General features: G+C 43.0%; 1 protein-coding gene across 2 annotated transcripts in view; it reads right to left on the reverse strand.

The window, feature by feature from the left end:
• The window catches only part of LOC145351736 (protocadherin Fat 1-like), a 144,954-nt gene that overhangs the window by 82,466 nt on the left and 34,624 nt on the right, over positions 1-27,864 (reverse strand). For both annotated transcript variants that reach the window (XM_080201329.1, XM_080201331.1), the window contains exons 2-3: positions 14,300-17,558; positions 11,996-12,310 (exon numbers count right to left, since the gene is read on the reverse strand). In XM_080201329.1, coding sequence (XP_080057455.1) covers positions 11,996-12,310; positions 14,300-17,528 — 3,544 coding nt within the window. In that variant the 5' untranslated portion in view covers positions 17,529-17,558. The remainder of the gene's footprint in view (positions 1-11,995; positions 12,311-14,299; positions 17,559-27,864) is intronic.

Here is a 27,864-nt window from a genome sequence, read left to right on the forward strand (position 1 = left end):
GGTTGTAGAACCATGGATTGCATTCCTTAGCGCTAAGAAGGCTGAGGGAAAATTTGATTGCCGTGTACAACATTATGACAGGTTTTAGATTGGATGGACTAAGAAAAGCTGTTTTCATTAGATGATGGTACAAGGATTAGAGATTTAAGAATTAAGGCAAGAGCCAGGGGTCAGATATGAGGAAGAGCTTTTATATGTACTGAGTGGCGATGACCTGGAACTTGTTGTCTTGCAGGTGCAGCAGGTGGTCAGGAAGGCGAATGGGATGCTGGCCTTCATAGCGAGGGGGATTGAATATAAAAGTAGGGAGGTCTTGCTGCAGCTGTATAGGGCATTGGTGAGGCCGCAGCTGGAGTACTGTGTGCAGTTTTGGGCGCCGCACCTGCGCAAGGATATTTTGGCCCTGGAGGGAGTGCAGAGGAGGTTTACTAGGCTGATACCGGAGTTGAGGGGATTGAGCTATGAGGAGAGGCTGAATAAACTAGGCTTGTACTCGTTAGAGTTTAGAAGAATGAGGGGAGATCTCATGGAGACGTATAAGATGATGAATGGGATGGATAGGATAGAGGTGGAGAGACTCTTCCCGCTCAAAAAAGACAGTAGGACTAGGGGGCACAGCCTCAAGATAAAGGGGAGGCGGTTTAGAACGGAGTTGAGGAGGAACTTCTTCACTCAAAGGGTGGTGAATCTCTGGAATTCTCTGCCCGTTGAAGTGGTGGAGGCTGCCTCGCTAAATATTTTTAAGAAGCGGGTTGATGGGTTCTTGATAAGAGAGGGGATTAAGGGTTATGGGGAGAGGGCGGGAAAGTGGAACTGAGCCACAACAGATCAGCCATGATCTTATTGAATGGCGGGGCAGGCTCGAAGGGCTAGATGGCCTACTCCTGCTCCTATTTCTTATGTTCTTAAGGTGCTGGTGGAAATGAAAAGGGTCAATGGGTTCAAAAGGCACTTGAGCACTTGAGGGAAATAAATTTGTAGGGCTACAGGGTTAGAGCAAAAAGCTGGGTTAAATCTAGAGAGCGGGCACAGTTCAATGGGCCCAATGCCCTATTTCTATGCTGCAATGACTCAATGATTCTGTGAGCCCTATGATGGAACACAGGAACATGGGGTCAGATCTTGGAGCCTGTTCCCCCACTCATTTTGATAATGTTAGATCATGGTTACACTGCATCTTAATTTCATCTGCCCATCTTGCTGCCTTGCCATTTTATATCTTTGCTGCACACAAATCAGGTGGCATGGTGCTTCCTCACAGTGCCATAGACCCGAGTTCAATTCCAGCTTTGGGTGACCGTGTGGAGTTTGCACATTCTCTGTGTCTGCATGGGTTTCCTCCCGGTGCTCTGGTTTCCTCCCACACTTCAAAGATGTTTTAGGTGGATTGGCCCTGCTAAATTGCACCTTAGTGGCCAAAAATGTGTACGTTAGGGGAATTAGTGGGGTAAATAATGTGGAGTTATGGGGACTGGGCCAGGGTAAAGTGCTCTTTTGGGGAGTCAGTGTATGCTGAATGAGTCAAATGGCCTCTTTTTGCACTGTAGGGATTCTATGAAATCTATTAATCCATTATGAAATCTTCAAGTGATCTAGCCTCAATAGCCTTTTGTGAAAGAGAGTCATCCTTTCATTATGGTATCACTGACGGCATTATTATAACATTCTTGGTATTATCTTGGCTAACACATTTACTGAGGATACAGAGATACATAAGACAGGAGCTTTATTGAGACACACCTTATTGTACTGATTGCTTCTTACATGAGACCCCCTTAGAGACAGGTTAAACCATGTTATACTTGGCTTTCTGTGAAGATATACTCAGTGTCTGATTAGCATATTACACAGTTAAAATCAACCCCTTAAACTCCAATTATACCTCAAGCCACTTACTGGCATATCACTTATACCATCCAGATCAGAGCATCCCCAGACTTGTCCTTCAATCTGTCCTGTCATAACTAATTCCAATGGGGGTAACAGCTGATGAGGGTTTAAAGTAAATCAATGGTGGCTCCCACTCCTAATTGGTATCCAGTGAGCCCTAATGGAAAGTACAATGGCTAGGGGCCGCACCCAGGTTCGATTCCCGGCTTGGCTCACTGTCTATGTGGAGTTTGCATGTTCTCCAGGGTTTCCTCCCACAGTCCGAAAGACACGCTGGTTAGCTACATTGACCCGAACAGGTGCCGGAGTGTGGCAACTAGGGGAATTTTACAGTAACTTCATTGCCGTGTTAATGTAAGCCTTACTTGTGACTAATAAATAAATTTTAACTTTTAGATTTGTTTCAGCCTAGAATAGAGGGTGACTGCCAGGCTTCTACTTGCAATTTCAATTCTACTGCAAAGATTATTCCATTTCTTCTTGGTTCACATTCTATGTAAGAAGTCTCACATCACCAGGCTAAAGTCCAACAAGTTTATTTGCAGCAAACACCACTAGCTTTCGGAACTGGATGTTCCTTTGTCAAGTGGGTGAACAGCCAGTTCCGAAAGCTAGTGGCGTTTGCTACAAACAAGCCTGTTGGACTTTAACCTGGTGTTGTGAGATTACTTACTATGTTTACCCCAGTCCAACGTCGGCATCTCCACATCATCACATTCTATGTACGGAATTGGCAGCTGGTGGGATTCCAGCCATCAAAAGCAAGCCCATTGCTGCAGAAAAAGGAATAGCAGTGGTGACGTGGGAGGGTAGCCAGTATTAGAAGAAAGAGAATAGATGCTCAAGTGGTTAGAAGAGACTGGAATGTTTTTTATACTTTTGTTTAAACCAAATGGCACGGACTTTTTGAGACGTTTGGTAGTTTCAATATGTAGGCTCATTTTGTGAACCAATTACATGTGGGCCTGGCGTCACTATATTAATACCATTCCCCTGACATCGGCAAACACGATGTGGATGTGCCGGCGTTGGACTGGGGTAAACACAGTAAAAAGTCTGACAACACCAGGTTTAAGTCCAACCGATTTATTTGATAGTACACTCACTAGCTTTCGGGGTTAGCCTCTTCGTCATTCACCTGACGAAGGGGCTAACCCCGAAAGCTAGTGAGTGTACTATCAAATAAATCGGTTGGACTTAAACCTGGTGTTGTCAGACTTTTTACATCGGCAAACACAGCAGTGGTAAGAAAGAAAATCAAGTTCCCTCGTGCAATTTACACATGGCAAATAGAATCACAGAATCCCTACAGTGCAAAAGGAGGCCGTGTGGTCCATCGATTCTGCACCAACAATAATCCCAACCAGGCCCAACCCTTGTAACTCCACCCTGATAATTCCCCCTGACACAAAGAAAGAATTTAGCATGGTCAATCAATCTAACCCACACATCTTTGGACTATGGGAGGAAACAGTCTCCGTCATTCAATGAGATCATGATCGATCTCATGTAGTAATCCTCAATTTCCACTTTTCTGCCTTATCCCCATAACATTTGATTCCCTTTTTGAGTAAAAATATAAGAAATATATATATATGAAAAGGAGCTATAAATGAAGAAACGGGAAGAAACAATCAGTTGGCAATGGTAAAAGGAATGGAAAGAATTGGGAAGAAAAAGCAGATGAAGAAAATAGGAAAGGAAAAAGACAGTAGGACTAGGGGGCACAGCCTCAAGATATAAGGGGGGCGGTTTAGAATGGAGTTGAGGAGGAACTTCTTCACTCAAAGAGTGGTGAATCTCTGGAATTCTCTGCCCGTTGAAGTGGTGGAGGCTGCCTCGCTAAATATTTTAAGACGCGGGTTGATGGGTTTTTGATAAGAGAGGGGATTAAGGGTTATGGGGAGAGGGCGGGAAAGTGGAACTGAGCAGCGACAGATCAGCCATGATCTTATTGAATGGCGGGGCAGGCTCGAAGGGCTGGATGGCCTACTCCTGCTCCTATTTCTTATGTTCTTATGTTCTTAAGATGTGAACCTGATCACTTACAGATATTTGAGCAATTTACTGGAATTGGGAGTTTCACAAGTTTGGCATTGACAAGATTTCTTAACATTTGAGATACTATCAGTAAATAATATGATTAATTCACTGAGTTTAAAAAAACTAGTCCAATCTATTAAATAAATCAAACCATAAAATATTCTGTTTGGAGAAAGAAATTCTGCCTTTCCTTTCATGGTTTCAACAATGAACCAATTCTCTTGCAGCAGATAATTAATTGCTTTGTTGATAGATTTTTTTCATTGACTCATGCAAAAAGACATCAATAATTTTGTAAATTATTGTGATTCATAAATCTGGTAACAAGAGTCTTTAAAAATTGGCATGAATTGTGTTATATAAACAGGAGTTTCACAATTAGCCTTATTAATTGATGCAAATTGTTTCAGTTTCAAATTCCAAATTAGACTATTCAACAAAACAATAATTATCACCCATCTCAAAACAGAATAAAGCATTCCAGAATCTGAAGCTCTAATATGATTTCACTTTTGAATGCCAAAAGATTCTCAAAGCGTCTCACACAATTAACTATGTTTGAAATGCAGATGGAAGCCAACAGAGAAAGTAAATTGCTAGCTTGAATGTATGCAGCATTAACAAGTTGTTTGACTTGATTTAGCTGGCTTTGCAAGGTAATATTGCCCTGGGCTGAAAGTTACTCACAAAAACGACAGACCCAAGAAAGAATAGTTGGCCCTTCAAGTCTGCCCACACTCATAATGGCTACAGCACTGTGATTGAGTACTTCCTACTCCTACACAACGACATTCCTCCATAGACATTTACTGCATAGTTATGATACAAGGGGAATAAGACAGTCTCCTTCCTGTAATAATAGACCATGGAAAACAGAAGACCCAATTCTCTATTTTTGCAAAGTTAGCTGGGTTACAGTCAAACCAGCAACTAGAAGCTGATAATTTACTTTAAGGAAAAGTATTTCTTCTATCTCAATTCATCCCTTAAGACTTAAGAATTTTGTGTTAATGTCCCTCTACATCCAAAAGCATTTATAATTTACTTATTTTATTACTCATCCTTTTAGCCACTAGGCTTTTATTATAACAAGATCAAAATACGCTTAAGGGTGAAGAAGGCTATTAATCCCATCTTGATGAATGCATTTAGACCGATCCTAATCCCACTTTGAAACCCCTTTGCAATGTTATTCCCAAACTCACAAATAGATAAACTCAGCTGTTTACACAGGCTGTGGTGATGTGCTAACTTTGATTAATTAACATCTTAGAACAGAACAATACAGCACAGGAACAGGCCCTTCAGCCCACAATGTTGTGCTGAACATGATGCTAAGTTAAACTAATACTTCTGCTTGCCCTTGATCCATATCCCTCTATTCTTTGCATATTCACATGCTTATTTAAAAGCTCCTTAAATACCTCTATCATATCTTCCTCCACAATCACCCAAGGGAACTACCACGCCCTGTGTGTAAAAAAAATTGCCCCTCACATGTCCTTTAAACTTTTCCCCTCTCATTTTAAGTGCATGCCCCTAGCATTTGACATTTCAACTCTACAAAAAGGATTCTGACTGTCAATCCTATCTATGCTTCTCATAATTTTATAGACGACTATCAGGCCTCCCCTCAGCCTCTGCCACTCCAGAGAAAACAATACTAGTTTATGCACCTCTCCTTATAGCTCATACCCTCTAATCCAGGAAGCATCATGGTAAACCTCTTCTGAATTCTCTCCAAACCTTTCACATCCTTCCTCTAATGTAGAACTGGAATTGAATGGAAATGCGACCTAACCAAAGTGTTATAAAGCTGCAACATGACATCCTGACTCTTATACACAATGCCCTGACCAATAAAAGCAAGCATGCCACACACCTTCCTTACCACCCTATCTAGATGTGCGGCCACTGTCAGGGAACTGTGGACTTGAACCCCAAGATCCCACTGTACATCAATGCTGTTCAGGCTCCTGCCATTAACTGTATACTTACCCTTAGCATTTGATCTTCCAGAATGCAGCATCTCAAACTTGGCCCGATTGAACTCCATCTGCCATTTCTCCGCCCATATCTGCAACTGATCGATGTCCTGCTGTATCCTTTGACAATCTTCTACACTATCCACAACTCCACCTATTTTTGTATTGTCTGTAAACTTACTAACCCACCCATCTATGTTTTCATCCGAGTCATTTATATGTATCACAAACAGCAGAGGTCCCAGCACAGATCCCTGCAGAGCACCACTAGTCACGAACCTCCAGCCAGAAAAATACCCTTCTACTACTACTCTCGGACTTCTATGGGCAAACCAATTCTGAATCCAAATGGACAATTCACCATGGATCCTGTGCATCTTAATCTTTTGCAAATGATATTTATGGCCTGCTCTGCCAAGAACATACATGGGAAGCAAGAAATAGATGAGCAGTGTTGAAATAGATATGGCTGAGATTACAGACATTAACTTCATAGACAAACATCTAAACATGCTTAACCGTTGCACAGCGGCCATCAGTAAAGTCAATGAAACATTACACAACACAGTCAAAGCAATAGAATGTTAGGCAGAAGAGGTGATGATAACACTTCACATTTATCTGCATTAAATGCTGCCTGCCAGTAATCTGCCCAAATGCATAATGAATGGAAATAAAAATTAGAAGTGATGCAAAATGGGCTTGCTCCCACTTGCTTTACAATATTGCTCAAGTTCAACATTATCCCCTCATCCCACTGCTGACATTTAGATGCTAAAATGGAGTTTAGTTTAACCTATTTATTTCAGGTATTATTGTCATTTGTTGAAAGATGACTGTAGTTTCAGAACTGCTTATAAATCATTGGTTCACAGCCTCAGGGAGAGACTAGGGTGCACAAGGGGAAGCAGAAGAAGAGGAGGAGCAGCAAATGACTGCTCTATTTTCTATCTTTTTGACCTGCAGCACGAGAATTTTCCCATGGTATTGAACTAGGAGAATCAAAGTCTACGGGCAGAATTTTACCAGCACATCTATCCGAAGTTCACACCCCACCATCCCCCCCCAACCCCAGCCAACGGAGAATGCTGTTCTCCGAGCCTCGCCCACCCCCGGAATCGGGGAGGGCGTGCCAGTAAAATTCCGGCCAACATGTAGCTTTCAGTGAAGCAGAATGAGACAGCCAAGGATAATTGGTCCAAGACATACATAATTCAATCCCCTTTATAAAGTCATACATTCTATCCTTAGTTTCAAGTTCTTATTATCAACTCTTACATCAATGAAACTCTCCATGTTGCCGCACTTTCATTGATGGGAGAAGGTAACTGCAATGTAGCAAGTTTACTTAGACATTTTCTGTCACAAATGTTGACAGTGGAATTTAGAGTGTAAAAGTTGATAAGGAAGTGTATACACAAGCAAATATATATTATATAGCTGCGTGTTGTATTTGTCTAATAGCAATTTCTTCTGAAACATCCAAAACTGCATTGAAAGGATCCTGATAAACATAACTAAAGAATGTCACGATGGCAAAGTACACATTGCAGTTTCCATGACAAGATAATATAAGATGCTATGATTTGATGCCTTTTTTCAATTGTGAGTTGCACCTAGTTGTGAGAAGCATCCTGAGGGCAAAGAGATAAGGGGCTGGCTATTCATGATCCAATTTGAGCCAGAACTCTAGCAGGCAGCTGGAGAAAATGGCAGTGATGTTGTTCATGCATACATCCTGTCTGTTTCTCATGTCAACAACTTTCGTCTAGTTGTTTAGGGGGTGGGGGTTAAGACTCCGCCATTGCTCCTTTTTAGGTGTTGCTGCCAATTAAGCTAGTTAAGGGTTTGTGAAAATCCCATTTTCCTAAACTTTTTTGAATTTGGTATAGGCGACCAATATTTCGGAGTTGACTGCCTCAGACCAGCTCAAGGCAGACACGGACCATGTCGGGGGGAGTTATGGAAGCCAGAAAGGTATCTGAGGAGTCTAAATGCTGATCATAGGTGAAAGGATCTTTGAAGTATAAGCTCAGATAGCCCATTACAGGTCAGGGAAAGAGACAAAATTTTGTCATCCTGTTGGCATCATGTGGGCATCAGAGCAGTGGGCATGGCAGTGTGGACCCCATTTGAGCACCGCGGAAGGTTTAGCTAGAAATTATACACCGAGGCCACAGGGAATGAGGGGTAGCAGCCTAAGGGGAAGGGCAGTGTCCTGGGTATCAGGAGGCCGGAAGACTGAGACAAGGGGTACATAGTAGATGAAGACCTTATCCTGAGCATAGGATCTACAGGCAGAGGTGAAACTATCTGGATTTGACTGAGAATGAATGCCAAAGGAGAGAATGAGTTTGTAGACAGATAATTACAGATATTTGTTCCCTTGTTAGTGGGCATAATCACAAAGATAATCACAAATTTCTGTGATTATCTATCTACAAACTCATGTGCACACCTTTACAGACCTCTACTGAATCTCACAGGTGACAGATGACCTCCTTATCAAAGCTGGACGATACATCAGATTTACAACTGATAGGTCATTGCAGGCTCAGAGACATTGGTTTTGGTGCTTGAACTGGATGTGTGGTCTCCTGCAATGCCGTCATGGAAAGGTCTTGGTTATTTGGGTGCTCTGCTGCACTTTGCGTAACATGGCCCTCCAGAGAAGTATGGGCCATCAGGGTGGTCATGACGGTCAATGACTTGCAAAATGGGTTTTGATGCAGTGTTGCCCAACAGATTTCTGAGCAAACGTATGACCCATGGAATAAATAGGACAGTAACAACATGAATTCAGAATTAGCTGAGTTGTGAGAAACAGAGAGCAGTAGTTCCTGGATATCTTTTAGGCTGGAGGAAAGTTTGTGGTGGCATTCCTCAGAGGTCATGATGTGGGTATGCCGGCGTTGGACTGGCGTAAACACAGTAAAAAGTCTGACAACACCAGGTTTTAATCCAACCGATTTATTTGATAGTAAACGCACAAGCTTTCGGGGTTAGTCCCTTCGTCAGGTGAACTCTCCATTCACCTGACGAAGGGACTAACCCCGAAAGCTTGTGCGTTTACTATCAAATAAATCGGTTGGATTAAAACCTGGTGTTGTCAGACTTTTTACTGTATTCCTCAGGGGGTCAGAGTTGGGGCTCTGACAGGGACCAATTTCAAAGTTTGTGGATGACAGAAGACTTGGAAGCATTGTGAACTGTGGGCTGGATAGTGTAGACATTTGCAGAAATGTGTGAGGTGATTCATTTGGTAGAAGAATATGGAAAGACAACATAAAGAGTATAATTCTAAAAAGCAAAAGCACCTGGGTGTAAATGTGCATAAATTATTGAAGTTGGCAGGACAGGTTGAGCAAACAGTTAATAAAAGATACACTATTCTGGGTTTTATTAATAGGGGCTATGAGTACAAAAGCACCACAGTTATATTAAATTTATATAAATCACTAACTTGGCCTCACGAGAGTCCTGCATTCAGTTCCGGGCACCGTACTTTAAGAAGGATGTGAAGACATTGGAGAGAGTGGAGAAAATATTCGTAAGAATAATACCATAGATGAGGAACTTTAGCTATGAAGATACATTGGAGAGGTTAGGACTGTTTTCTCGAGAAAAGTTTATTGAGAGGAGAATTGAAAGAGATGTTCAAAATCATGAGGAAATTGGACAGAGTAGATTGGGAGAAACTGTTCCCACTTGCAAAAGGATCAAGAATGACTGGGCACAGATTTAAAGTTATTAGGGAAAGAAGCAAAAGCAAAAGTGATATGAGGATAAACTTTTTTACGTAACAAGTAATTAGGATTTTATATCATTGCTTGAGAGTGAGGTGTAGACAGGTTCAACTGAAGCATTCAAAGGGGAATAAGACTGTTATCTGAAAATGAACACTGTGCAGAGTAATGGGGAGAATGATATTTGGTGAGCTGCTCAGTCAGAGGGCTGGTGCAGACATGATGGGCTGAATGGCCCCCTTCTGTGATTCTGTGAGGCCCTGGGAGGGATCAGGGGAGAAGCAGGAGGTAAGAAAGGAGGCAGAAGGAGCTGATGCTGAACAGAGAAGTTGTCTTGCTGCATGATGTAGCCTACTCCTTCAGCCTCCCTCCTGGAAGAGGACCTCCTCCCTCTTCCTCATGAGTACCTGGCTTCCAATTCCTCCATGACATCGCACTTTCCTGGGGAGCAGTGGAAGGTTTTGAAACAAACTCTCTCCCTCAGAACAACAAGTGATGGTTGCATTGGGTGTCTAAACATGTCTCCCACTTCATCTGGCTCATCCCCTCCTAATCCCACTGGCTCGAATTGGACAGGGATCAACTAAAACCCTTTAAAAATCTAAACTTCAGTCAATTTCCCACCAAAGGCGGGTTGCTGACACAAAAGCACAGCTCCTGTTTCCCACCGCTGTTACAAAAATCCATCCTGAAGTGTCTTTGCAGCCAAGAGCAGCTATACAATTAATGGAAGCATTCACCTTAACAAATGAAGAACAACATCAAACATCCATCTACCTGCTGTACTTCAAGATTTCAACTTTCTGAGTCTCAGTCCAACGTTGACCAACAATTGTCCAAAGTTCAACTAAAAGCTGCTTTAAAATGTGCAACTCCGACTGCCAGTTATTTGAAACAGTGATGTCAAGCTCAATATTCATATAGTGACAAATGCAGTATTGTTTGTAATGGATCTTTTTTTAACAACACAAAGTTATGTTGAAAATTGAATAAAGTTATTCCTAGAAGTTGATCAATGAACCAATTTCATAATTAAGAAACAATATTCTGCAGCTTTCTAGTGTTGACAACTCAATAAATACATGGTCAGGAGTCAAGAAAGAAAAATCTCTACAAAAGCAGCACCACTCCAGGAACAAACAAAAGAACTTTCTTTTTCCCTCCTGTTTACAAACATGGACCCAGATTTTCACTCATTTTAGCTGAAGAAGCAAAGAAAACAATACGTAGGGTGACTCTCCCAGCCCACTGCACTGCTTTTGTAGTGTGCTCCCCACTGGGTGCCAAGGCCTCTGCAAGCCTTTGGCAGCCATATTTCCAGCATCGTCAGTTCCGCACCGAGCATGGAGCTGAATAAATTATGGTGATGCTCATTACCACATATTTTAAATTCCATTAGCAACTATTAGCTAGCATCTCCCTCCTCGCCAGAAGTGGTTCACTCCAGTGAGATTTAATACAGCTCCCCACTTGCAGGAGGCAACAACCTGTTGGAGTGAAGGGGGGGACAATCAAGGCCATCTAGAGGATTGGGTGCTATGGGGGGGAGGGAACATGCCTGAGCCCCCTGGCACTGTCCAACGGGAAAGGTGTCAATGCCCTGGGAGCAACTCGGCAACTGGCAGTACCTACGGGACATGCTCTAATGGGGTGGGGCCTGATGGGACGGGGCCGGATGGAGCAATCGGTGGGGCTGGGAGATCCTACTGCCACTGTGCACTGAGATTGTGAGCAGAGGGAGGAAGGCCAGCAATCGGGGCTGGCTATCGGGGATGGTGTTCAGCCTGATGGGGAAGGTTTAGGGCTGCCAGTGGAGGAGGGGTGGGGGGAGGTGAATTGGGAAACTGGGGCTGAGGTGGGGGGGGGGAGGGAGATTGAGGTGGGCCTGGGGAGGTGGCAGGGCACGGTCGAGACTGGCCCGGACACATCCCGTTGGTCAGTAAGCAGTCTATGGTGGGGTCGCACAGCCGGCGATGCGGGTGCTGCGGGGCTGGCTAACGATCGAGCTGGCCAGCGACTAGGAGGCTGGCAGTGCGGGGCTGCTGCACATGTGCCGATCATGGCACTGACCGATTGCCACATGTTCAGTGGCCAGCTCAGCACTACGCTGCTGACCTCTCCAGTGGGAATAAGCCCCGTCCACAGCTTTTTAATGAGATTCGCTCTGCTGTGTACAGAATGTGGGAGATTCATTTTGAAACTCCTGCTGAAAGAACCAGTGTGATTTATTCATTTTTAAACAAATTCGACACTTAGAATCTTCCTGGGAGAATCACCCCCTATAAGTACAAATCCTTTCAAAAGTGATAGTTTAGGACTGCACGAACATACCAGTCTTTGGGTCAATGGCAAAGAATCCTCTTGGGTTTTCACTAGTGATCCTGAAGGTCAGCTGACCCTGTGAAATGGAATCCGGGTCATCGGCATCAATGCGAAGAACAGATCTATCTTTCCGTGAGTTTTCCATGATTGAGGTGTAGTAAACAGGCGCTGTGGTCCGAGGGGGGTTATCGTTAACATCTAAAACTTTGATGAAGACTTCAGTTGAAGTGACCCAAGGAATGGTACCTAAATCCATCGCAAGAACCGTCAGCCAGTAGCAGGGCCATCTTTCACGATCAAGAAGTTCCACAGTCTGTATTGTTCCTGGAATCAAAAGAAATTATCTTTAATGACTGCTTTTCCTTCTTATTTCATGACTTACAAGTTTCAGTTGTCCTGGAGAACAAGCAAGCAACTCAGGCTTTATGACACATTAAAATATTTTAACTTAATTAGCTGGTTTGGGAAGTCAATGGGATTCACGTACAATGCTGGTTCACCTGATCCTGTAAGTTTTCCAATCGGCTGGTTATAAGAAAACTCCTCCCTTAATAAATTCTGTACATTATATGGTCAGTGCCTTGTCGTAGAGCAAAGGACAAATTATTAGCATTTCCATGAAATTTGCTAGACTAATCATGTATTCTGAGGGAAGCCTTACAGAGTTGGCAAATATGAGGGAAGCAATGGCCTTCCCAGTGACCCAGTGAGGTAAATGAGTGACTTTACTCTTAAATACTGCCAAAATTCACTAGCTTCAATTCTCACAGAGAGGGAACAAGGAGACGTAGCTATGTCCATGCAAGTCAAATGGGGATAGAATTGTTTTTAACAAGGATACTTCCAAAATTGTGTTAGAACTAGCTTTGTGACATCTTTTCAAATCAATGCTCATTCTACTAAGTTGAAGACAAATTATTGGCATAGCTAAGGGAATACAGTCTTATGCCGGAATTTAATTGCCTCACTCGCCCGAGGCTCGTAAGATACCATTCCAAGCCAGCAGACAATGCCATTCCGCGAGCCTTGTTCATCCCGGTTCTGGGGTGGGCGAGGAGGTAAAATTCTGGCTAAAGAGTCATAGATGTTTACAGCATGGAAACTGGCTCTTTGGCTCAACTTATCCAAGCCGCCCAGTTTTTACCATTAAGCTAGTCCCAGTTGCTCGCGTTTAGCCCGTATCCTCGATACCAATCTTTCCATGTAGCTTTTAAAAATACAAAATTGTACCTGCCTCTACTACAACCTCTGACAACTTGTTTCAGACACTCACAACCCTCTGTATGAAAATATTGCCCCTCCGGAAATTGTTTAAGAGGTTGAAGACAGAACATACTGAGAATGCGTATGCACTCAAATTGGAAGGAAATGACTGGAGATGGGGCAACACAGTGGCACAGTGGTTAGCACTGCTGCCTCACAGTGCCAGGAACCCAGGTTCAATTCCAGCCTTGGGTGACTATATTGTGCGGAGTTTGCATGTTTTCCCTGTATCTGCATGGGTTTTCTCCAGGTGCTTTGATTTTCTCCTGCAGTCCAAAGATATGCAGGTTAGTGGATTGGCCATGCTAAATTGCACCTTAGTGTCCCAAGATGTATAGGTGGGTTCACGCGGAGGGGCCTAGGTAAGATGATCTCTGTCAGAGTTGATGCAGACCAGATGGGCTGAATGGCCTCCTTCTGGACTGTAGGGATTCTATGATTGTCCCACAAGGATCTGTAAGGGGAAGGGGAATCATTTTACACACGGAATGGTATTGACCTGGAAGAAGAGTTAATTAATGATTTCAAAATGAAATTGGATGGGTACTTGAAGGAACCTTGTGGGGTTATGGGGATTGAGGAGATTGGAGCAGATTTGAATTTTGTATGGTGAGCCAGAATGGGTCACTCTGATGAGTCTAGTTGATCAAATAGCCTCATTCTATGGAGTCATGACTTTATATGAGCTAACTTTTTTGGCCCTTCCTGCTGGTGAGGTTTTCTGCCCTCACCGATGGCAAAACCCCACGCAATCTCCCCCACCCCACCATCCCATCCCACCCATCCATGATGGGCTGCCCAGTGGCAGAAGGTAATCATCACACAAAACCCCATAGACACTGAACATCCCGCCACTGGCTAATGCCATCTCCACAGCCAGAAACTCCTGCCCTATGACTCTAGGTTGTAATAAGATTCTGTAAGGTAGCAAATTAATTTTTGGTGAAATTCTTCAAACATTCTCAACCTGCAAACACTCAATATTTCCATTCATAATACTCGAAATCAGAACAATATGACACGCATCAAAATTTCAACTCATGTTCTTACCTGTTTTCTCATTAATGGTGAAGACTCCAAGACCTGTTCCACCCTTAATCGAATATCGAATCTCACCATCCTTTCCTTTGTCTTCATCCTGAGCACTGAGTGTTAACACTGAGGTTCCCACAGGCACTCCTTCACTGACAGAACTTTTGAACACAAAGGAGGAGAAGTGTGGTCGGTGCAGGTTTTCATTGATGTCAATCACTTCGATTTCCACATAACAGATGGAGCTCAGAGACTGGGGTTTTCCGCCGTCAACAACGCGAGCTGTTAGATTGTAAAAACTCTGACTTTCAAAGTCCAATTCCTTATTGGTACGGATAGCTCCGAATTGTCTATCGACTCTGAATGCATTTTCTCCAGTGGTTATCAGGCTATATTTCACTTCACTTCCCGATCCTAGATCTGGATCGTAGGCCTCAAGCCACACCACGACAGTTCCTATTGGAATATCTTCAGGAACTCTTACCCTGTAGTGAGGTGGGACAAATTGAGGCGGATTATCATTTACATCTTTTAAGACTACTGTCAGGTCAATAGTTGAGAATAGTTGGGGCTCTTGTTGAGCCTGATCTCTGGCTTCAATTCTCAGAACATATATTGGATGAAGTTCTCGATCTAGCTTGCCAGTAACGTGCACCGTACCTGAAGTTTTGTCAATGGAAAATGTTTTGGTACCACTTAGAAGTGAATATTTTATCTTTCCGTTATCTCCCACATCATTATCTTTGGCCCTCACCTGGGCTATAGGTGTTCCAATCTCCACGTTTTCATGTATCGTTGTTGAATAGCTATCCTGCAAGAATCTCGGTTTGTTATCATTTGCATCCAGCACTCGCACTGTTAACAGTCTCCAAGTGAATTTCTGAGGTTTTCCAAGATCATAAATTGTAATGTTTAAAGTGTAAAGCTTTGTGGTTTCAAAATCTAACAGTGACACAACTTTCAGCTCTCCTGTCTCCATCTCTACAACAAAGCAGCTGTCTTTATTCCCATTCGAGATCACATAGACCAGCTTGCCATTGAAACCAGAGTCAGCATCCGTAGCATGAATATTCAAGACGGTTGAATCAACTGGAATGTTCTCCATTATGTCAATGGAGCTTGGAAAATGACTATCAAATTGTGGAGAGTGGGCATTGACAATGTGGATGTAAGAGAATGAATCTTCTTCATGAGGTTGATGTGGTTTCACAGAAAGGAGAAGGATCTCGGCTAACTTTTTAATTGCTCCAGTGTCTTTGCAATGCATGCTGACCATTTGCAGGCTATCTGTAACAGTAAGGTTAACATCTATGTTGGAAGCATAGTTCTCTCCATCCGTAGCTGTGATTTTAAGATTAAAAAAAGAGATTAAGTGGGCAGGTCTGTAAGATAAGGGGTGCTTCAACATTAGTGCACCAGAGATTGGATTGAGATCAAAGAAATCTAGCTCATTACCAGACAAGAACTCATATCGGATCCCTTGCAGCTCATCTGCATCTACTGCAGAGACAGTGGTGATGAGATGTCCAACTGCGAGATTTCGTGAAACGTTGCCTTGGCAATTGTTCTTCTCAAACAGTGGTTCATTATCATTCAGATTCCGCAAATAAATTGTGACAGGGACTTCTACTTCATAGCGATATGGTGATCCCCAGTCAGAGGCCCAAACTCGTAGATGGTACACTCGCTGCATGAGTTCATAGTCTAGGTTCTCAGATGTCACAATGGTTCCTGTAAATGGATGAATGCTGAAGGGGACAGGAGCTACATTGGCAATGCTATATGTCACATAGCCATTTTCACCATGGTCTTTGTCCGTTGCGTTGACTGTTAAGATACTTGTTCCAACTTGCACATTTTCATCAATACTCCCTTGATAAGAAGATGCTCTGAACTCTGGAGCATGATTATTGGTGTCGATGAGATCGATAATGATTCTAGTTGAGACCTGACCAATACTGGTCTTTACTTTTAATTCAAAATGGGATTGTTCTAAAAAATCCATTGCAGCAGCCGTGGTAATGAGACCAGTTTGAGGATTTATCCTGAATTTTGTACTGACGTGATTATGCTCCAGGTAATAAGTCTGATTTGGAAGTTTAGGAAGAGCTTTAACCATTACAACAGGACTGTTTGGTGGTGCAAACTCACACAATCTAACCGTGTAAAGATCTTCTTCAAACTTCAAGGTTTCAGGCCACTTTGCGGGTACATGAATGAATTTTATTGGTGAACGGTTAGTTGGGTCGCTCTTACCGCTAGCTTGCAGAGACAAGTTATAGCCGAGGGAATTGTTTACCCAGTTTTCCCCCTTGATATATCGTAGCTTGAACTCTCTACTGCCTTGGTAGAATGGTATCACATTAAAATGGTGAGCTGGGTCCCCATCCACAATGTCCACTGCATCTATTCCTTCCTCTACTGTGATAATGGCACGTGTCGCACCATGGTCAGTTCCAGGAGAGCTGAGACGTACAGACTGAATTCCTGGCACTCTAATGTCAGTCTGCTCTACATTGACAGTCAATTTTGCCACACTGCCAATCCCACTGCCTCCAAATAACTTCATCATGCGATCCACTGCCAAGATTTCTAGGCTATAGTGATTTAGAGTTGTGTAATTCAGGTTTCCTGCCAATGTGACAACGCCGCTACTGGGATGAATGGCAAACATATCAGCCCTGTCTTTGAAAGCATAGTAAAACGCTGCATTGCTTCCAACATCGGCATCTGTTGCGGTGACTCTTGCAACACTAGATCCCAATGGGGCATCCTCTGTTATGGAGACAGTGTATGACAATGGTGAAAATAGAGGACGCAAGTCATTTCTGTCAAGGATCTGGATCATCACCTTGGTCCATGCTTCATGTTGGAATGTTCCATCAACTGCCTGGACTGTCAGTAGATAATGATCCTTCACTTCTCTGTTTAAAACAGCCATGTTGGAACTTCTGGTCCTTATGCGCAAAAAGCAGAAATCACCTACCAAATATTCCTCTGCTTTGAACACATTCATATTGTCTCCAGAAACGATTTTGTACTTAATGTTTTCGATAGCCTCTATAATCTGAATGCCCATTTTTACACTACTTTCTAGGTAAGTCTTGGGGGAGGAATTTTCGTAGATAGTAGCATTGTAAACATGGTGGGTGAACTGGAAAGGTGAGGTGTGCAGTTTCTCCAGTCGCTCTTCGGAAATCCCAAACATCACCAAGAGCGCTATCAATCGTAAACTTCTGACTGCCATGGTTCATCACATTGGCTTTCTTCTTAAAATCTGTAGGAAGACAATTCAAAGCGATTAGCTCCTTAGGAACTTAAGATCCTAACATTACAAAATGAGCAGAAGTACAAATAAACTCTACACTCTGATTTTACATTTCAACACTTACCTTTGAAGCTAGATTGAACCTAGATATTCTGACTTCTCACTACCTGGCGTTACGAAATCCAGCAAGTTTACAGTGGATTGTAACCAGCTACAGCAGCAGGGAATCCTGATGTTAATGTTCTCTTCAGCTCATTACAAAAATGCCTTACCAGCTCATATTAAAAATGAGAAAATACAATTGCCCATTTTTGCTCCTATCATTTAAGAATCAGCATTGTCCTACCACAGTACGGTACATTGACATAGATATGTCCAAGAATCATGGTAGCAAGAGGTTTGAATCCCAGAAGCTAATCCATTAGGAAAAGTAATATATGATTTTCTAAGTCATTCTAACATTATCTTCCAGTCCACTCCATGGTTTCTGGTTCTCTCCTCACCTCTTCTTCTTTCTTTAGTTCCCTTTGCCTCTGAGATACTGGTTCTGTTCCTCATGCCTGCTTCTGCTCTCTTTTTTACTTCCCTCCTTGCTTAAGTTGTCTCCTGCACATTATCTGTATGTAGTCATCCATCTAGAATTATTGAATCATGGAACGGTTACAGCATTGGAGGCCATTTAGCCCACTGGGTCTGTGCCTACTCTCTGACAGAGCAATTCACCTACTGCCATTCCACCACCTTCTTCTTGGAGACTTACACGTTTTTACTTTTTGGATAATAATCTAATTCCCTCTTGGAGTGTAATGGATATCAGTCCTGGGCTCCCACTATAATGCATCGCACCATCTGCCTATATCCTGAATAATCAGCTTGCTGGAGGTGGGAAATCCTACATTGTAGTCAATTTATAAAACAGCCTATGGTAGCACCTTAAAAAAAAGGTGCACGCAGCATCACAAATATAAGGTGGGGCAGCAAGCATCACGTTGGAAAAGCTTACAGTAGCAAGCACGTTTCAAAGGCTTTAAGGTACAAAAGCCATGGGTAATCTGCCCCCATGGTCTCCCAAACGTTTTGTCAGCATTCCCTGACAACATCCCTATCAGAGCTCTGACAAAGGGTCATCCAGCCTTGAAATGTTGGCTCTATTTTCTCCCCACAGATGCTGTCAGACTTGCTGAGATATTCCCCATTTTCTGTTTTTGTTTCAGATTCCAGCATTCACAGTATTTTGCCTTTATCCCTTCCAGTCATTTCTGGAAATGGCTGCCCCCTAATTTGCAGCTGATGGACTTCACTACAAAGTTTGATATTGATTTGCAGGTCTGTCTGAGGCACCAAGCTTCTTTCTGATGGAAAATCTGGTCACCAAAGTGCTTATCCCAATGGCATTACACAATGGATAAGTTGATCCAAGTACAGATTGTTTAGTTCTGCTCTACATCTATCAACCCTTCCTTTTAATACAAATGGGAGCAGTTTCAGCACAAAAATCACCCGCTCTTCACCACTATCACTATCCCCTACACTGCAACCCCACTCCCCTCAAACATCAATACAAGATGACAACTTCAGCTTGCAGAAGGCCAGTGAAACAACCCTGGATGAAGGGAATGTAGAAGCTGCATGGTGGCAGAATGGTTAACACTGCTGTCTCACAGCGCCAGGGATCCAGGTTTGATTTCTAGCTTGGGTCATTGTCTGTGTGGAGTTTGCACATTTTTCCTGAGTCCGTGTGGGTTTCCTTCAGATGCTCCAGTTTCCTCCCATTGGCTGAAAATGTGCAGACTAGGTGCACTGGCCATGCTAAATTCTCCCTCAGTGTACCCAAACAGGCATCGAAATGTAACGACTAGGGGATTTTCACAGTAACCTCATTGCAGTGTTAATGAAGCTGACTTGTGAAAAATAAATGAACTTTAAAAACTTTAAATACATCTGTGCAGCAGGCTGGTATGGATGGCATCACTTTGGTTGTTCATTACTAACTCAGATATTTAGCTACATTGACACTAATGGAACTGAGTATCAGTTGAGGCTTTCTATAACAGATTGCTGATGTGATATCAGCTACCATGCAAAGCATGTTTTCACACATTGAAACTAAGCCATGCTAAACATTGCCTTCTTTTAATTATTTGGCAAGTGGATGTAAAAAAAGAAAGGCAATTATGACATTTAATAAAATATTCATTTATGAATTTGTTCGGTAACAATGACAAGGACCTGGGTATTCAAACATATGTAACATCACTGCACAATACATGTTCATCTTTCAAAGTATTTTAGCAGGTTCCTGTGATTCAGCATCGTTGGTACATGCCGGAAATTTAATCGCGCCCTGTATGTTGCTCCAGTGTTCAACCTCAAAGGTCAAGTGTGCAGACAGCAGTTGTTTGTTTATAGAGGCTTTGCCCGAACTGATACCAAAGGAAATGGAATGCAGTAAATCATATTCCATGTCCTCTTTAAAAAAAGCTCAGGACACCTGAAGTAAAGTCTGCCAATCGTTCAGGATCTATTAGGATGTCCATTATTTCCTGATAATTATACAGCGCTGCCGTATATCTCATTTCCAAAGCTTCTTTTGACTGACACAGATGGGAGATCAATCATCTCATTCAGTGCTGTTCCTCACAGGACCTGGGTGCTGGTTGAGGCCTGCCTCCCCTTCATTTATGTCTCTTTGCCAACCCAGTCATGGCCTGCATGGTTGCATAATGTTACCAGGGCTGAGAATCAGTTTTCTTTTTCTGCCTTTCTTATCAGCAACAAATCTAAACACCAGCAACAGCCAATCCCATTGTGATTGATGAAAAATTAATCAACAGAGATATCTAATTGGATTATTAGTTCAAAGATTCTCTTAATTCTTCAGAGGTGATTACATAATGGATGGTAGATTCTAGATTTGAGCCCTCATTTGTGCTGAGTTAGGCGCACTGCCATTGGTCTCAGTAATGCTGTCTTAGAAAGACAAATTGCCAGAGTTCTCTCCTTTGATGGTCTCCTAGTAATTCCTGCGGGCTGTCTATCTAACTATTACATCAGTTGCTACACTTTAAATGTTCATTGGATATAAAGCACTTTGGAGTCATAAGAGACACTGCAGAATGTGAGTCTTTCTTTGTACATTTTGAACTTGACCGTGATGTCTTTTGCAATGAAGTGGCCTGTTGATGCTCATGCATTGGTTAACGTGATGGAGGGCAACCACTAACTGTGGAATCATATTCCAACAAGGATTGACCGCAAAGATGTGCTATTAGGCTGATTGGAGGTAATAAATCGTCCCGAAATTAGTTTCCCGCAATGTGGAATGCCATAAGCATAGATAAGGGTCATGGGTGGAGGGGGGACTGGTAATGTTAAAATGGCGGCACGGGCTTGTTGGGCCGAAGGGCCTGTTTCCCGGGCTGCTTTTGTTCTTTGTTCTTTGCAATGGAAAGGGAAGAAGACTGGCAAAAAAAAATTAAACCATTGGTTCCGCAGTTGTTGTTTCTACTTCCGGTGAAACAAGCGTGTAAACTTAGGATAGGATTTTCCGGCCCCCAACACTGTGTTTTCCAGTGGCGGAGGTATCTCGCCATTGACTATCTGCAGGATCGTCGGGTCCTGCCAATGCCCATGGTATTTTTCATGGTTCACCTGCTCTGCCATCAGGGAACCTGCCATGTGGGGATTGTGTTTGGTGGGACTGAAAGACCTCATTGGTGGGAAGGGACAGAAAATCCTACCCCTAGTAAGTGTCCAGTAACTTAAATCACATGTTCACTATGTGGGCAATGCTCCATTGTCCATTATTCTATGGAGTGGACAATTGTAACATTCTCAAGTGACCATGATTGGGTCTGTGGCTCTTGATAACAGGCTGGCTAAAACATGGCTCTAATTGTCTGATGTAGATTGATTTTCAGGGGAGCGCAGTGACACAAAATCTCAGCACTGAAATAAACAGCTCTAAAATGCTGGAAAAGAATCTCCATCCTGGCTCTTCAATCACACACAGGACGCAACAATTAGCCATCATGTAGACCCAATTTTGTTATCAGCTTTACTTTGATTTCACAGTCATCAGGTTTTATATAACCTCTACTTTGATCTCTACCGTCAAAAAATATTAATTTTGTGATGATTATGTTGGTCCCATCTCATGCCGTTTCCTTCCCCTGTCTCTCTCTTCTGTGCCAATGGGATGCCCATTGCAGCCAAGCTTGGTTCTTTTTTCACATTGAGAGACACCTACTTTTTGGCAAGAGCCACTAGATGAAAAAGCTCCAAGGGGAACCTGGAGTAGAAACAGACAAGCTAATGGTAGCATTCCTATTGTCGTCACAGCTGAAATTTGCTAACCGTGCACATGAGAGGTCTGAATTTGATTGGTTCTTAGTTTTTAATCATATGATGCCAGACAAGACAATATGGATACAATGCAGAACACTAACAATCTGTCATCGTCCCTCCATGCTGACACAATAGTTAAGAAAGCCTACTAATGCCTCTACTTTCTCAAAAGACTAAGGAAATTTGGCATGTCAGCAACGAATCTCACCAACTTTTACAGATACACCAAAGAAAGCATTCTTTCTGGTTGTATCACAGCTTGGTATGGCTCCTGCTCTGAACTACAAAAGGTTGTGAATGTAACCCAATCAAAATCCATCACGCAAACCAGCCTCTCAGCCATTGACTCTGTTTACACTTCCTGCTGCCTCGGCAAAGCAGCCAGCATAATTAAGGACCCCATGCACCCCGGACATTCTCTCTTCCACCTTCCTCCTTTGGGAAAAAGATACAAAAGTCTGAGGTCACGTACCAACCGACTCAAGAACAGCTTTTTCCCTGCTGCCATCAGACTTTTGAATGGACCTACCTTGCATTAAGTTGCTCTTTCTCTACACCTTAGCTATGACTGTAACACTACATTCTGCACTCTCTCGCTTCCTTCTCTATGAACGATATGCTTTGTCTGTATAGTGCGCAAGAAACAATTCTTTTCACTGTATGTTAATACATGTGACAATAATAAATCAAATCAAATCAAATCAAAAGTTACCCACTCAGCCATTTCCGAAGCAGTTGTTCTATAATCGTTCATTGGCTGTCTCCTGTATAATGGTGGTTTTGTTACTGGGACCTGCGTGCTACTTAATGTGAAATTTTAGCAGACGGGTGGAGAGAAGACAGACAGAAGCCTGGATGACTGGTGCACATACTCATTTCAGAGGTGAAGGTTCTCAAACCCACTTCAAGACTCGTGCATATTTTCTAGACTGACAGACTTTCAGACAAAATGCCCCTGCCTGCTTGGCAACCAAGCTTCTAGCTGTCTTCCCTCCACCTGCCTGCTAAAGTTTCACATTATGTGGCACGTTTCATTTGATTTACTGTTGCCACATGTACTGAGATGCAGTGAAAAGTATTGTTTCTTGCCTGCTATACAGACAAAACATACCATTCATAGACTGTATTGGGGAGAAGGAAAGGAAGGATAGGGTGAAGAATGTGTTGTTGCAGTTACAGATAGGGTGAAGACAAAGATCAGCTCAATATGTGATAGGACCATGCCTCTCAGTAACAGGTCCTGCCAGCCTGCTGAAGTAAATGATCCCATGACACTATTTAAAGAAGAAAGGGCTTTCCTGGTTTCCCTACTGACCATCCTCCCTAAACCAGCACCAGGAACTGGTTCTGATGAAAGGTCATCAACTTTTTTTCTCTTTCCACAGATATTGCCTGATCTGTTAAGTACATCCAGCATTTCCTGATTTCATACCAGGAACAGCATCTCGTGTTATTCATTCATTGACTCAATGTTGTATGTTATTGTGCAATCTCCAATATTAATTACATAATAATGATTGTAGTTCAAAAATAGGCCATTGGTTTTAAAGCTTTATGGGATTTCTGATGGGAGCTATGTAAGTGCTGAACAAATAACACATGGAACTACTAATATCTCAGACGAGTTTTAACTCAGGTTTAACAATACAATATACAACAAAATAAAAATGACATCCCTCTTAATTACCAATTCTGCAAGAGAAAAAAAAGTTACTGGCTAATAGCAAATGGTAAAAGAATAATTTAACCACATCTTTGCTGAAATAGTGACATAGCAATAACAAACTATGGGGTGGCACGGTGATGATGTGGATATGCCGGCGTTGGACTGGGGTAAACACAGTAAAAAGTCTGACAACACCAGGTTTAAGTCCAACCGATTTATTTGATAGTAAACTCGCTAGCTTTCGGGGTTAGTCCCTTCGTCAGGTGAATGGAGAGTTCTGGCCTCAGACAGAGCACATAAAGCACAGTTTACAGATTACTGATTAGAATGCGAATCTTTACACCTAACCTGCTGTTCAAGTCCTAAAGTGGCCGACAATGTGAGTGGAAGGAGCACTGATCACAGGTTAAAGAGATGTGTATTGTCTCCAGTCAGTACAGTAAGTGAGGTTTTGCAAATCCAGGCAAGTCACGGGGGCTACAGATAGTGCGACATGAACCCAAGAACAGGGATCTTGGGTTCATGTCGCACTATCTGTCACCCCAAGAACAGGGGTCTTGGGTTCATGTCACACTATCTGTCACCCCAAGAACAGGGGTCTTGGGTTCATGTCGCACTATCTGTAACCCCCGTAACTTGCCTGGGTTTGCAAAACCTCACTTACTGTACTGTCTGGAGACAATACACATCTCTTTAACCTGTGATCAGTGCTCCTTCCAATCACATTGTCAGCCACTTTAGGACTTGAACAGCAGGTTAGGTGTAAAGATTCGCATTCTAATCAATAATCTGTAAACTGTCTGTTCTTTATATGCTCTGTCTGAGGCCAGAACTCTCCATTCACCTGAAGAAGAGCTTAACTTCGAAAGCTTGTGAGTTTACTATCAAATAAATCAGTTGGACTTAAACCTGGTGTTGTCAGACATTTTACTGTGGCACGGTGACACAGTGGTGAGCACTGCTACCTCACAGCGCCAGGGGCCCGGGTTCAATTCCGGCCTTGGGTCACTGTCTGTGTGGAGTTTGCACATTCTGCCTGATTCTGCGTGGGTTTCCTCTGGGTGCTCCAGTTTCCTCCCACAGTCCAAAGATGTGTGGGTTAAGTTGCTTGGTCTAGTGTCAGAGGGATTAACAGGGCAAATATGTGGGGTTACGGGAATAGGGCCTGGGTGGGATTGTGGTCAGTGCAGACTTGATGGGCCAAATGGCCTCCTTCTGCACTGTAGGGATTTTAAGAAGCACAAGTGAGCAACTTTTAAGGTATTCACTGTCTTCCATTCAAATATTTAAATAGAAGACCTCCTCTTATTCCCCTGATGGGCATCGGGCACTCCCCCCAACCTCAGTTATCGGCAGCATTGCTATCCCCCACACCAACATGGGTCACCGGCATTGGGGTATCAGGACCCTCCCGGCAAGACCCTGGAAGACCTTCCCGACATGCCCTCTACCATCACCCTCCATCACAATGCCTTCAGTGGCCCATCTCCAAACCTCCCCCTCAACCTTTGCCGGTAAGGTCGCACTCCATATATTGTATTAACGGCACTCTCAACTTGTCCTGCCACCTTCAGTGATTTATGCACATATACATCTAGGTTTCACTGCTATTCACAACATGTTTTCTAACTTTAGTTTCAGGAACTAAACAACTTGTCAATTTGTTTTTTCTGCACTAAATGAAAGAAATGCATCATAGACACATTTTGGAGACTGTACAAACAACAGATGCTCCAACCAAATTGCCCGAGGTGGTCAAAATTAAGTTTTGGACCTTGTTAACATTTTATGCTGCTAGTACTTGTACTTTCAAAGCAGCATGTTTGTCAGGCTGCTTGCCTCATCGTCCTATACAGTGGGCTGAAGGAAACAATCGGTGAGATGGTGGACAGAGAGATGGGTAGATGTTGGTTTAATGGTGAGGTGGGCCGCTTTTCCTGCTTCAACAAGTAGTTTGTTTTAGTTAGTTCTCAGAACCGATTAAGAAAGCTGACTTGACCAGTTCCAATTCCTGCCCCCGTGGCTCATTGCAATTGATTATGAGGGGACTGAAGATATCTCGTTTACATATTGAAGAGTTTGAATGCCTGTTTCAGATGGCCATCAGAGGGATGTTAAAAATAAGGCCGACTAATTTCAGATCAAGTGTCTTTCAGGCACTCTTACAACACAGGCCTGAAATAAATCCTTGAAGCATCTACTTTACGCCTATTTGAGATCCAATTTCTACACCTAGGCTTTAAATTATTGAGAATTCAAATTTCTTTCTAAATGTTACCTCTGGAAATTAATGACAAATCATGAATTTTACTTCCTTATCATCAATTCCATACATGAGCAATGATAAATGTTGGAATTCCTTTCAAACTGCATGTTTTGCTGAGTGGTTTTCAAAAACAACTACAGTCCCCATTCATTCCTCTGTGAAGGTGCGCCCATCATTTAGGAGAGGAGGGAAGTGGGGAAAAAAGTGACTGCTTTAAAAAAGAATAATCAGGGCCCCTGAAGCTATTGTCAATTTAGAAACTTTTTCAGTTTGTATTGGATAATGGCAGCTAACGTTTAATGCAGAGAAGCATGAAGTGATTTACTTTGGAGGGAAGAATGCTGAGAGACAATATAAAATAAAGTGTACAATTCTAAACGGAGGAGCAGAGAAACCTGGATGTATATGTGCATAAATCATTGAAAGTGGCAGGACATGTTGAGAGCTCAGTTAATGCAACATATGGAGTGCGACCTTACCAGCAGAGGATGGGGGGAGGTTTGGAGATGGACCATGGAGGGCATTGTGATGGTGAGTGATGTTAGAGGGCATGTTGGGAGTCCGCCAGGGTCACATTGGGAAGGTCCTGATACCCTAATGCCAGTGACCCACGTTGGTATTGGGGAGAGCAGTGCTGCCGATGACTGGAGGTGGGGGGGGTGTCCGATGTCCATCAGGGGGGTGGGGGGAGGTCTCCTGGTTCGCTGTCACACTGTGCAATGGTGTCTGGGTGCTCTACAGCAGGCTTCACTGGCTGAGGCTCTGCCCCCTTCTCTCTCCCACCCATTTCCCCCTCCACTCCACCCCACCAGCGCAAAGCTCTCGGCTGTCAAAAATTTGGCAGAGTGCCGGAAGATTGCAGTGCCGAAGCCGCCCAAAAGACCTGGGTGGAGGACTCCCATTTTCACACTTTAGCAAGGATGTGAAGGCTTTAGAGAGAATGCAGAAAAGATTCAAAAGGATGATTCCAGGGATAAGGAACTTCAGTTGCGTACAGATTGGAGACGTCAGGATTGTTTTCCTTGGAGAAGAGAGGATTGCGAGTAGAGTTAATAAAGGTATTCCAAATCATATTCGCATAAATTCTACCGCCCGCTCGAGCAAGGCTGTGAAATCACGCCCATTGGTCTAGACAGAGTACAAACTGTTCCCATTAGTGGAGGGATTGAGAACCAGAAGGCACAAATCTAAGGTAATTGGTAAAAGAAGAAATGGTGACCTGAGGAAAAACCTTTTCACACAGTGAGTGGCTAGCATTCGAAATGCACTCATTGGAAGTGTGATGGAGGTAGATGCAGTAAAGGAATTCAACAGGGAATTGAATTATTGTCTGAAAAGGGAGAATGGGTAGGGTTATAGTTTTAAGATGCGGGACACTTAGTCAATTGCTCCTTCAGAGAGCCAGGCCAAATGGCCTCCTCCTGTACTGTAACTAGTCTGTGATTTTTCTGATGATCAGCTGCCTAAACGATGAGAAAATAGATCCTCTCCAACTTATATTCTGACTCAGGACCAGTTCTTCTGCTTTTCACTAGTTTTAACGTGGGCTTTATTTTGACAGAAGTTAATTAAAAAATATTTATTATTTATGCTGGCATGTTTATCCATATATTAAAGGTGAGTGTCCCAGGCTTAATTCTTGCTTTGCGCTGAGTTTAGTTGATCTCAGCCCAAAGCAGCAGCTGAGGCAACTACAGTTAGCTGCAGCACCCCACCCCCAGCCCCCAAGCACTAGCATTCCTACTCCTGAGCACTATTCGACAAGTCATGCTGTGCAACGCTGTCAGGTATAGAGCCTGTGAAACCTTATTGTCTTCATACAAAGAATAGTCACTGCCACACAGTATTAGAGACTGCGAGCGATTATGAACGTGCGTTCAAACATGACTCCAAAACAGGCAATCGTCAGCCAATATTAAAGTTTATTTATTAGTGCCACCAGTAGGCATACATTACAAGTGCGCTGAAGTTACTGTGAAAATCCCCAAGTCACCACACTCCGGCGCCTGTTCGGGTATACCGAGGGAGAATTTAGT

Source organism: Carcharhinus amblyrhynchos, chromosome 13 (genome assembly GCF_965287045.1).
Source record: "Carcharhinus amblyrhynchos chromosome 13, sCarAmb.v2.hapA, whole genome shotgun sequence".
Lineage (NCBI taxonomy): Eukaryota > Metazoa > Chordata > Chondrichthyes > Carcharhiniformes > Carcharhinidae > Carcharhinus > Carcharhinus amblyrhynchos.